Below are 13055 nucleotides of genomic sequence, written 5' to 3' on the forward strand. Positions count from 1 at the left end.
GCTTGAGAGGCCCCAGCGTCATGCTGAGGTTTTTGCAGGAGCCGGGGAGGGCTTCTGTTCCTGGGAAGGAGCTGCCTGTTGGTGTCTCTTCCCTCTTCCTCTGCCTCGTGGCAGGTACGACAAGCCCTTTGCTCTCTTATTTTTGTAGGAGCGAAAAGGCTGCGGTTGAAAGGTCGGTGCCTTTCTCTGTTGGGGAGTGACTTGAGGTAAAAAAGTGGATTTCCCGGCAGTAGCCGTGGCCACCAAGTCTGATAGACCAACTCCAAATAACTCCTCCCCTTTATACGGCAAAACCTCCATGTGACGTTTTGAATCCGCATCGGCTGTCCACTGTCGTGTCCATAAGGCTCTTCTGGCTGAAATGGACATAGCACTCACCCGAGATGCCAGTGTGCAAATATCCCTCTGTGCATCACGCATATAGATAAATGCATCCTTTATTTGTTCTAACGACAGTAAAACATTGTCCCTATCTAGGGTATCAATATTTTCAATCAGGGATTCTGACCAAACTACTCCAGCACTGCACATCCAGGTAGTTGCTATAGCTGGTCGTAGTATAACACCTGCATGTGTGTATATATTCTTTTGAATAACTTCCATCTTTCTATCTGATGGATCCTTAAGTGCGGCCGTCTCAGGAGAGGGTAACGCCACTTGTTTGGATAAGCGTGTGAGCGCCTTGTCCACCTTAGGGGGTGTTTCCCAGCGCGCCCTAACCTCTGGCGGGAAAGGGTATAATGCCAATAACTTTTTTGAAATTATCAACTTTTTATCAGGAGCAACCCACGCTTCATCACACACGTCATTTAATTCTTCTGATTCAGGAAAAACTGTTTGTAGTTTTTTCACACCATACATAATACCCTGTTTTACGGTATCTGTAGTATCAGCTAAATGTAACGTCTCCTTCATTGCCAAAATCATATAACGTGTGGCCCTACTGGAAAATACGTTTGAATTTCTACCGTCGTCACTGGAATCAGTGCCCGTGTCTGGGTCTGTGTCGACCGACTGAGGCAAAGGGCGTTTTACAGCCCCTGACGGTGTTTGAGGCGCCTGGACAGGCATTAATTGATTGTCCGGCCGCCTCATGTCCTCAACTGACTGTTTAAGGGAAGATAAACCATCACGTAATTCCACAAATAAAGGCATCCATTCTGGTGTCGACCCCCTGGGGGGTGACATCTGCATATTTGGCAATTGCTCCGCCTCCACACCAATATCGTCCTCATACATGTCGACACCACGTACCGACACACACCGCAAACTCACAGGGAATGCTCTAATGAAGACAGGACCCACTAGCCCTTTTGGGGAGACAGAGGGAGAGTCTGCCAGCACACACCACAAAGCGCTATATATACAAGGGATATCCTTATATTAAGTGCTCCCTTATAGCTGCTTTAATATATATATATATAGCCATTAATGTGCCCCCCCTCTCTGTTTTACCCTGTTTCTGTAGTGCAGTGCAGGGGAGAGACCTGGGAGCCGTTCTGACCAGCGGAGCTGTGACAGAAAATGGCGCCGTGTGCTGAGGAGATAGGCCCCGCCCCTTTTTCGGCGGGTTCTTCTCCCGCTATTTTTCCAGTCAGGCAGGGGTTAAATATCTCCATATAGCCCCTATGGGCTATATGTGAGGTATTTTTAGCCTTGTATAAGGTTTATATTTGCCTCTCAGAGCGCCCCCCCCCAGCGCTCTGCACCCTCAGTGACTGCCCAGTGAAGTGTGCTGAGAGAAAAATGGCGCACAGCTGCAGTGCTGTGCGCTACCTTATGAAGACTGAGGAGTCTTCAGCCGCCGGTTTCCGGACCTCTTCACGCTTCAGCATCTGCAAGGGGGTCGGCGGCGCGGCTCCGGGACCGGACTCCACGGCTGGGCCTGTGTTCGATCCCTCTGGAGCTAATGGTGTCCAGTAGCCAAGCAGCAAATCCACTCTGCATGCAGGTGAGTTTACTACTTTCCCCCTAAGTCCCACGTTGCAGTGATCCTGTTGCCAGCAGGACTCACTGTAAAGAAAAAAAACCTAAACTAAACTTTCTCTAAGCAGCTCTTTAGGAGAGCCACCTAGATTGCACCCTTCTCGTTCGGGCACAAAATCTAACTGGAGTCTGGAGGAGGGTCATAGGGGGAGGAGCCAGTGCACACCACCTGACCTAGTAAAGCTTTACTTTTTTGTGCCCTGTCTCCTGCGGAGCCGCTATTCCCCATGGTCCTTTCAGGAACCCCAGCATCCACTTAGGACGATAGAGAAATTATATATATATATATATAAAATTCAGAGGGGGCACTCTCCAGACTTTTTTTCATAAATACACCAATTCATTTATTTGTAATATACTTTACATATTCAGCATAATGGCAAGATTTTCCTCAAGCGCTTTCGGCCCTAAACGGGCCTTCCTCAGGAGGCACTGCACATCAATAGCAACTTCCAACAGGAAAGGAACAGAAATCCAAACATCCAGCAGTAGTGCTGGTCCTGCCTGACTGGCTCTAAATACCCTCATCATTCAAAAAAGGCGCCAAAGGTGCTATGATGTCATCAAAGTGAGACAGCGATTTTTCATGCTTAATTATCACAACTAGGGCAGTCATATGTTGCTACAATGATCCCCACTAGCAAGTACCCATCTCTATAGACCTGCTGAACAAAATTTAGGACACCAAAGCCGCAATAGCAAAGCTTTAAAGTCCGCCGCGTACCGGCGCCGAACACTTCCGGTCCGTGGAACGCAAGCGTCATCCGGCCGTAAGTGTCCATGCGCCGGGTGGAACGCAAACAGGAAGTGAAGCGCTCAGTCACTCCGACAGAGAGTACTGCTAGACAGAGCAAATATGGCTCATTGTCACAAAGCGGACTATCAATTCCACACATCAAATCAAGATTCCCCACCCATATCTGGCAGGTATATGAATATATCAGTGTGTGTGTGGCAGCGTGCATATCAATTGCACTAACGAGGGTAAAAGAGCCAGGCAGTGCAGTTAAAAACATTCCCCACATAAAACCCCTGAACTATATATCTAATTAGATCAGCAAAGTGCAGTGGACGAGCGACAGTGACCCAACTCGAGCAAATAACCCAATCAAGACACAGTGACCCAACTCGAGCAAATAACCCAATCAAGACACAATCAATTATGATTTAATTCGGCCATTCCGTCGCACCTCCACTGCACCCTGATGGTCCAGACTACACAATTAAAACAAGCCAAATATGGCCCTAACTACACATAATTAACACATAACTGACAAAAACAACAAAAAATAATATTGGGATGCATCGGGCAAAGATCTCCTACTGGATTTCACAAAGCTCTATCATCGTAGAAAGACGTTTAGTGGGTTTGACTCATTCAGTCCATTAGGTGTCACTGAACCCAATCTGTGTATCCACCTTGCTTCCAGTTTTTTTAGGAGAAGGGAGCGATCACCCCCTCTATTGGGGACAGGGACCCAGTCAATGATCCTGCACTTGAGTGATGCCACTTGATGTCCCTCTTTTAAAAAAAGCTGAGCCACCGGTTTATCAGTACGGCCTGTTTGCAGCGCTTGATGGATTGAACTGCGATGGTTGGCCATCCGCTCTCTGAATGAACAGGTGGTCATCCCCACATACGGAAGACCACATGGGCATAGTAGCATATAAATAACGTGGTCCATTCGACAATGCAGGCGGTGCCGAATAGTAATTAGTTGTCGGCTGAGGGGGTGTGGAAACTTCTCACCAACCAACATCGAGCGACACGTCACACAGCCTAGGCATTTGACGCAGCCTTTTCTTGTCTTGTTTAAACAGTTGTTCCCGGAGCCAGCCGTTTGTCTGGCTGGGTGCATCAGTAGTTGCTTCAAATTACGCCCACATCTATAGGCCAACATGGGTGGATGTTCGAATGAATTTTTGAACTTTGGATCTGAGTTCAATATGGGCCAGTGCCTCCTTATTGACGCTCTGACAGCAGGCGATTTTGCATCAAACTGTGTGACATATATCATTTGCGCCTCCTTGGTCGGTTTAGCCTCAAACATTCTTAATCGTGCCTTATCCAGACACTTGTTGATAGTGCACATACTGTACCCCCTCTGAATAAAGCGAGTCTTCATTTCCACAACCTGTTCCTCAGCAGTCGTCGAGTCTGTGTTGTTCCTCAGAACCCGCATAAATTGCGAGATCGGCAGACTAGCTCTTAAGGATGGTGGATGATTGCTCGTAGCATGCAAGATCGTGTTGCGATCTGTTTCTTTTCTATATAGTGTTTGACCCAGGTGAGTACCATTCCTAAAGATGGTCAGGTCCAAGAAATTGATGGAGTTGGGGTCTGAATGTCCCGTAAATCGTACAGTGGAATCCAGATTATTCAAATATTCTAGCATGTCATTAAATTCTAGTTCGGTACCGTCCCACAGCAGAAAAACATCATCTATAATATACAATCTTGTTACCATATCTTGGCATGATGTTGGTAGTCTCATATTCATGCATGAATATACCTGCATATATAGGGGCCACATTCGAGCCCATAGCCGTCCCCGAACACTGCATATAGTATTCCCCTTGGTACATAAAGTGGTTATTTGTCAAAATAATCTCTAAAAATTCCAAGATACAGTCAATGGGGATAGTAGCTATATCAGATGATGACCGCTCTGAGCGATTCCATCTTGAACTTGAACCTTTTCAGGTATATGTTCAGGGATTTTAAATTCAATATGGGTCTGACCGAACCGTCCAGTTTCGGGACTACAAACATGGTCGAATAATAACCCTTTCCTTGTTGAAGGAGGGGAACCTTGACCACCACCTGCTGAAGATACAATTTGTGAATTGCAGTTACCACTGTTTCCCTCTCGTTGGGGGAAGCCGGCAGGGCCGTCGGTGAGGGGGCATCTTCTCAAAGTCTAGCTTGCATCCCTGAGACACAATATCTATTGCCCAGGGATCTAACAGGGAGTAAACCCACTTGTGGCTGAACTTACGCAGGCGTGCCCCCACCGGGCCTAGCTCCGCCTGTGGTGCCCCAGCGACATGCAGTGGATTTTTGTAGAGGCCGGGGAGGACTTCTGTTCCTGGGACCTAGCTGTGTTGTGCAGCTTCTTTCCTCTGCCCCCGCCTCTGGCAAGGACGCACCTCGGACTTTCTTGTTTCTTTGTTATAAAGGCTGCATTTGATAATGTCGTGCTTTCCTAGGCTGTGCAGGAATTTAAGGCAAAATATCAGAATTACCAGCTATAGCTGTGGAGACCAGGTCCGAGAACCCTTCTCCACACAATCCTCAGACTTCCATATGCCTCTTAAGTCGGCATCATCTGTCCATTGCATATTCTACAGAATCGACATAGCTTTGTCTCTAGGACCCAGTATACTCATGTCTCTTTGGGCATGTTATAATTAATATATATATATATATATATATATATATATATATATATATATATATATATATAAATCTCTTAAGACAGCATCTTTAATATATATATATATATATATATCTATCTATATCTCTATATATATCTACATACTAGGGTCTCAATCTCTGCTGATAAGGTACCTGTCCACGATGCCCCAGCGCTCTAAACACATGACGACACAATCGCCGGTCTGTGCAGGATCCCTGAGAATAGCGGTTATGACAGGTTGCCTTTTGGGCAAACGTGACACCCTAGGGGAAGATTCCCATCGTATCCTGGCCCTAGTGGGGAAAGGATACTGCCTGAGAATTCTTTGTGGGAAACTGCAGTCTCTTGTCTGGAGATTCCCGCTCTTTTTCCTCATGAAAAGGAGGGAAATTTACCTCAGCTTTCTTCCCCTTAAACATGTGTACCCTTGTGTCAGGGACAGATGAGTCATCAGTGATATGCAAATCATCTTTTATTACAATAATCATATATTGAATACTTTTCTGCCATTTTGGCTGTAACTTTGCATTATCGTAGTCGACACTGGAGTCAATCTCCGTGTCGACATCAGTGTTTATTATTTTGGATAGTGAGCATTGAGAGACACTGAAGGTCTCTGAGACAGAGGGACAGACATGGGTAGATTTCCTGTCTGTTCTCTAATCTTTTGTGCAATAAATTCACCTTAGCACTTAATTACACATATCCAACAGGTGTCGGCGTTGTCGACGGAGACACCCTCACACACACATATTTGCTCTATCTCCTCCTTAGAGGAGCCTTTTACCTCAGACATGTCGACACACACGTACCGACACACCACACACACAGGGGATGCTCTATTTGAAGACAGTTCCCCCACAAGGCCCCTTGGAGAGACAGAGAGAGAGTATGCCAGCACACACCCCAGCGCTATATGACCCAGGAATCACACAGTAACGTAGTGTTAACCCAGTAGCTGCTGTATATATTGTTTTTACGCCAAATTTATGTGCCCCCCTCTCTTTTCACCCTCTTCTATCGTGCTTCTGCAGGGGAGAGCCTGGGGAGCTTCCTCTCAACTGAGCTGTGGAGAGAAAATGGCGCTGGTGAGTGCTGAGGAAGAAGCCCCGCCCCCTCAGCGGCGGGCTTCTGTCCCGTGATTTTGTGTAAAATAATGGCGGGGCCTCATGCATATATACAGTGCCCAACTGTATATATGCTGCTTTTGCCAAGAGGTACCTAATTGCTGCCCAGGGCGCCCCCCCCTGCGCCCTACAGTGACCGGAGTGTGTGGGTTTAATGTGGGAGCAATGGCGCACAGCTGCAGTGCTGTGCGCTACCTCATATGAAGACTGGAGTCTTCTGCCGCCGCTTTTGACGTCTTCTTGCTTCTCACGCCGGCTTCTGGCTCTGCGAGGGGGACGGCGGCGCGGCTCTGGGATCGGACGACCAAGGGTGCGTTCCTGTGTTCGATCCCTCTGGAGCTAATGGTGTCCAGTAGCCTAAGAAGCATGACCTATCCGCAGTTAGTAGGTCTGCTTCTCTCCCCTCAGTCCCACGTAGCAGAGAGTCTGTTGCCAGCAGATCTCTCTGAAAATAAAAAATCCTAACAAAATACTTTATTAGCAAGCTCAGGAGAGCTCACTAAAGTGCACCCAGCTCTGTCCGGGCACAGATTCTAACTGAGGTCTGGAGGAGGGACATAGAGGGAGGAGCCAGTGCACACCAGTATTCCTAGTTCTTTCTTAAAGTGCCCTGTCTCCTGCGGAGCCCGTCTATTCCCCATGGTCCTTACGGAGTCCCCAGCATCTACTAGGACGTTAGAGAAAAAATCAAATAAAGTAATGTAATATAACTGAGCAGGAGCTCAGTCAGCAGGGACGGCTCCCTCGGCACAAATTCAAAACTGAGGGATGATGGGGGATAGAGGGGGAGGAGCCTGTTTCACTGCCTAGCCATATTTGCAGCTATATTATGTGTGAAACAGTTGCCAGGTTTTAAGACTATGTGATAGTGTAGGACCTGCATGAAGGCGGGGTACCCAGGCTTCTGTGCATTCGCCAATTCACTAACTAAACCCCCATCATTTATTTATCGTTGTGTTGAGTGAGCCTGCTATGGTGAGAGCGCTATATATATATATATATATATATATATATATATATATATATATATATATATATATATATATACATATACATATACATATACACATATACACATATACACATATACACACACACACACACACACACACACACACACACACTTTAAAAAACTCAAAAACATTTTTAATCATTCAGAAATTATTTTTCTCAAACATTGGATCGTCACAATCAGAACATCATGAACATTGTGACATTGATTTTCCCAGCAGCTGCTCATCTTCCCGATGTTACTCATCTGAGCAGTCACCAGGTACACAATAGGAGGCTGGGGGTGAATTTACATTTCTCCAGCGGCTGCTAATGTCTGTAGTCACTGGGTGGCGGGTCCTGCTGTACCGACTGATCAGCAGTTATCGACAGCACACGGACACTGGAGAAGGGTACAGAAAAGCAGAGGGACTGGAAGGTCCCTATGAGAGCAGCAGCTGCGGGAAGATTCTCTCCTGCAGCCGTCCACACGTGTTTCTGACAGGTTGCATTATTTGTGACTCGATCAGATAATGCACTGCCTGGTGTAGTCGCAAATGACGCGACCATACCAGGCAAGTGGTTAAAGGACACATACAACATATTGAGAACATATGCAGAAGAACTGTTGGTGCAAGACAGTAAGAAGCCAAAATTGCATTTATGAAGAATCTTACCTGCTGTGGCTCTACATGGCAGAACATGGATATCTTCTCCTTCACAGACGTGTCTAAAGGTGTAGTACACCTACAGACAACCTTCAAGAAGAACAGTATATTAATGGATTTACTGCAGACATCACACAATTTATACTTTAGTCAGAACAGAGACCACATACCAGGTCTGGCGACAACCCTAGACCTCGGAGCTCCCTCACACTGTTCTGAGTGGGTTTGGTTTTCTGTTCTCCAGTAGCGCTGGGCTGAAAACAAAGATATTAAAGTACAAATGTAGACTATATCAACGCAATGCTTTTCACATGCTTTTATTCTACTAAGTGAGAACCAGGGAAAGAATGCAACATTTAAAAAATAATAGGGTACACACAACGAATACTTATTGCACAATAAAAATATTTTAAGAATATTGTTTCATATTTATTTCTTGGCATGGATTCATATCGTTTGCTAGGTAGGTTATGCATTACAATAAACCACTTAATTTGTTGTTTAATGCTAATTAACTTTGTTGAGTCATGATTTACTGAAGTAAAAACTGTAGGAAAATATTGCTCTCAGAATTCTGGATCAACAAGATTTTTATTTTCTCAGCACACTGTCAAGTTACAGTACAGATGGGAATGAATCAGCCTCAGGCTGGGCGACACACCCTTACCTGAGGTACAAGACTGACATGAATATTGCAGAAGTTCTCTCTTCGAGCTTTGAACTGGAACTGGCGGAAAGCCTCCACAAATGGCATGCTCTCAATATCGCCTACTGTTCCTCCTAGCTGTGAAGATTAAGACCATTTGTCAAAGTAAAAGAGGATTAAGGGAATTGGCAGCACTAAAAACTAAAGCATTATTTTCTTTAAATGTGCTGTAATTATTGAGCAAAGCCATCACATACAGAATATTGATGCTATAGCTTATATCAGTCATTACACGCACTAACATCACAGCAGCTTCAGTTTAAATAAGACAGACATCTGGCTGTAAATGTTTTGCAGAAATGTGGTTTTCTTAAAAAATGCAATTGGTACACGAATAGCTAAACATATGCTAAAAGGTTACTATTCTTTTAATAAACAGGCAATATAAAAATGGGGTAATTAGGGCGGTTAGGAGAGGAAGAGGAGAACAGTGTGCATGCAGGGATGGTAGTACATGTACAGGATCAGCTTTGTGTACCTCAATTACACAGACTTCTGGTTCTATGCCATCTTCATCCACAGGAATCAAAGACTGCCGCATCACCCACTCCTGGATAGCATCTGTGATGTGAGGGACCACTGCAAACAAATGGCACAATTCCTATCGTTCACCAAATGGTGCTTTTATGAAGTATTATGCGTTGGGTATATACCAGTGGTCAGAATATAGTTGTCGGGATCCCGACCACCGGGATCATAACTACATCCCAGCATTATTAGTGGTTTGTGTAGAGCAAAAATACAGCAATCATAAAAATCATGTCGATAAACTAATTCCATAGTACTTACCTTTATGGTGTCTTTTTATGAATACATACATACATACATACATACATACATACCCTCAATTATCTGCCACCTGATGGCCCAGCACCTCTTTTAATCCAGACACATGCGGAGGCTGGGGAGGTGGGCTTGGGAAAGACCGGCTGCAGCATGAAGTTGGGCTGCGGGGTCAAGTTAGGCTGTGCGAGGCATGCTGGGTAGAATCAGGTGGAGGGTGTTTCAGATTGCCATCAACACCACCGTCGCCGTACCACTGATAACCTGGCAAGATGAATAATCCGGCACAGTGCCAGAATTGAGGGTGCCAGATTATCGGTGGTGTAGACTTAAATAATTGTTGATATAAGATAATAGAAATGTCAGCTAATGTGCATTACCTAATAGCTGTATTACAATGAGTCAGCACATCATATGAGTTGTGGCGACTATACATACGCAAGCCAATGAATTCGTCCAATACACTTTAAAAGGCATCACCTACAGTAGTAGCAGTTTCTTTAACAGCTATGACAAGGAAGTTAGGCCGAGTTGGTGTCTCACCTTGCACTGTTTTCCCCAGGTAGTCTCCTCTTCTCTCTTTGTTGATGACAGACTGATAAATCTTTCCAGTTGTTAAATTGTTGTCTTTTGTTAGCCGGATGTCCAGAAAGCGCTCATAGTTCCCAAGGTCCAAATCCACTTCCCCTCCATCATCCAGCACAAACACCTCGCCTACATTAGGGGCATTTAATACCACTTTGATTATTACCTTTATTTTAGAATTCATAATCATTATGCAGTATTGTAAACTGAGGGCATCAATATGCGAACAAAAAAGACAGTAAGGATGGCTGTGTGCATAAGATCTTATAATCTAAGCGGTATAGGGTACATTTTAAAAAAGGAGGTAGCAAAACAGCAATTATAGATGTATATAAATGTTCATGGAAACGGGCACCAGACTAACCCCTGGCTACAGGTACAGTACTAGTTCATGGGTCTGAGCAGGCACTATGCTAGTACCTGGATCAAGGAGTTTACAGTTATAGGGATAGCAATAAACATACATACATGTGGAACCATAAAACAGGTAAATATATGGAAAACCACAAAAACTGCCAAAATGACCATTAAACAGGTAAATATATGGAAAACCACAAAAACTGCCAAAATGTAAACATTGGTTTGGTTATGAAGAGATAATAAACCATGAATCCCGAATGAATGAATTATGTGAAAAACTAACCAAGAACGGTACTAGCAAAAAAAACAATCAGTCTTCAGGGACCCTTTACAGCTCATTTTTCTCCTAGCACATATGCACAAATTACCTTCAGTCTGCGTGTATACAGTGTATATGAAACAAATGCATTATTTGTTTAGACTCGTCCCATCCCCAAGATCTCATTTTGGTTTGGAGTCACAAGAACCAGAGAAGTGGGCAAAACTTTGAGAATTTGCTGCTAAATCATTCATCTGTGTTGGGATTCAGGAAAATACTTTTACCGTCTATACCGATGGTATCTAGTACCTACCCGCCTTCGAGCTATATTTCCCCAGTCATCAGATGCTGGAGAAGCTGTGGAGAAGAGGGCACCTTTGTGCACATTTGGTGGCGTGCCCTAAAATGAGGAGCTTTTGGGACATTGGACACTATTTAATTATCTTCCTCGCGGGCATTTCACTCCCACTCCCATTTCACTCTCATACGCCTCTTACCAAAGCCTATTCCCAGCTGTGACAGAAATATACGTTATGGTAAGAACTTACCTTTGATAACGGTATTTGTCCTAAGTCCACAGGATAACAATGGGATATGATGGAGCGACTTTGCACCAGTCAAAGCTTTCCGGCCTCCCAGCATGCAATGGGTCTGTCCATATATCCCCGCCCCCCAGCTCAGGCAAATCAGTTGTATTCCAAAGCTCAAGGCAGGAGCATTATGTAGAACCCTAATCAGGCAAGAACCACCCACCTGCTCACCCTTCCGTACAAGAAGGAAGAGGTTAGTGAGTAAAAAAGGATCCTCAAATCAGGTGCGTCAGGGTGGGATCCCTGTGGACTTAGGAGAAATACCATTATCAACGGTAAGTTCTTACCATAACGTATATTTCTCCGGCAGGATCCACAGGTTAGCCACAGGATAACAATAAGATTTTACTCACCGGTAGATCTATTTCTCGTAGTCCGTAGTGGATGCTGGGACTCCGTAAAGACCATGGGGAATAGCGGCTCCGCAGGAGACTGGGCACAACTAAAGAAAGCTTTAGGACTACCTGGTGTGCACTGGCTCCTCCCACTAAGACCCTCCTCCAGACCTCAGTTAGGATACTGTGCCCGGAAGAGCTGACACAAATAGGAAGGATTTTGAATCCCGGGTAAGACTCATACCAGCCACACCGTATAACTCGTGATACTATACCCAGTTAACAGTATGAAATATAACTGAGCATCTCAACAGATGGCTCAACAATAACCCTTTAGTTAGGCAATAACTATAAACAAGTATTGCAGACAATCCGCACTTGGGATGGGCGCCCAGCATTCACTACGGACTACGAGAAATAGATTTACCGGTGAGTAAAATCTTATTTTCTCTGACGTCCTAAGTGGATGCTGGGACTCCGTAAGGACCATGGGGATTATACCAAAGCTCCCAAACGGGCGGGAGAGTGCGGATGACTCTGCAGCACCGAATGAGCAAACTCTAGGTCCTCCTCAGCCAGGGTATCAAACTTGTAGACTGTTGCAAAAATGTTTGAACCCGACCAAGTAACAGCTCGGCAAAGTTGTAAAGCCGGGACACCTTGGGCAGCCGCCCAAGAAGAGCCCACTTTCCTCGTGGAATGGGCTTTTACAGATTTAGGGTGCGGCAGTCCAGCCGCAGCATGTGCAAGTTGAATCGTGCTACAGATCCAGCGAGCAATAGTCTGCTTAGTAGCAGGAGCACCCAGCTTGTTGGGTGCATACAGGATAAATAGCGAGTCAGTTTTCCTGACTCCAGCCGTCCTGGAAACATATACTTTTCAGGGCCCTGACTACGTCCAGTAACTTGGAATCCTCCAAGTCCCAAGTAGCCGCAGGCACCACAATAGGTTGGTTCACATGAAAAACTGATACCACCTTAGGAAGGAATTGGGAACGAGTCCTCAATTCCGCCTTATCCATATAAAATACAGATAAGGGCTTTTGTATGACAAAGCCGCCAATTCTGATACACGCCTGGCCGACGCCAAGGCCAACAGCATGACCACTTTCCACGTGAGGTATTGTAGCTCCACGGATTTAAGTGGCTCAACCCAATGCGACTTCAGGAAATCCAACACCACGTTGAGATCCCACGGTGCCACTTGAGGCACAAACGGGGGCTGACTATGCAGCACTCCCTTAACAA

General features: G+C 45.3%; 1 protein-coding gene across 6 annotated transcripts in view; it reads right to left on the reverse strand.

The window, feature by feature from the left end:
* Window positions 1-13055, reverse strand: part of CTPS1 (CTP synthase 1) — a 223370-nt gene that overhangs the window by 160138 nt on the left and 50177 nt on the right. For all 6 annotated transcript variants that reach the window (XM_063954629.1, XM_063954631.1, XM_063954627.1 and 3 more), the window contains exons 3-7: window positions 10223-10393; window positions 9375-9475; window positions 8858-8974; window positions 8361-8444; window positions 8200-8280 (exon numbers count right to left, since the gene is read on the reverse strand). In XM_063954629.1, the coding sequence (XP_063810699.1) occupies window positions 8200-8280; window positions 8361-8444; window positions 8858-8974; window positions 9375-9475; window positions 10223-10393 (554 nt within the window). The remainder of the gene's footprint in view (window positions 1-8199; window positions 8281-8360; window positions 8445-8857; window positions 8975-9374; window positions 9476-10222; window positions 10394-13055) is intronic.

The sequence above is a fragment of the Pseudophryne corroboree genome, chromosome 2 (assembly GCF_028390025.1).
Source record: "Pseudophryne corroboree isolate aPseCor3 chromosome 2, aPseCor3.hap2, whole genome shotgun sequence".
In the NCBI taxonomy this organism is placed as follows: domain Eukaryota; kingdom Metazoa; phylum Chordata; class Amphibia; order Anura; family Myobatrachidae; genus Pseudophryne; species Pseudophryne corroboree.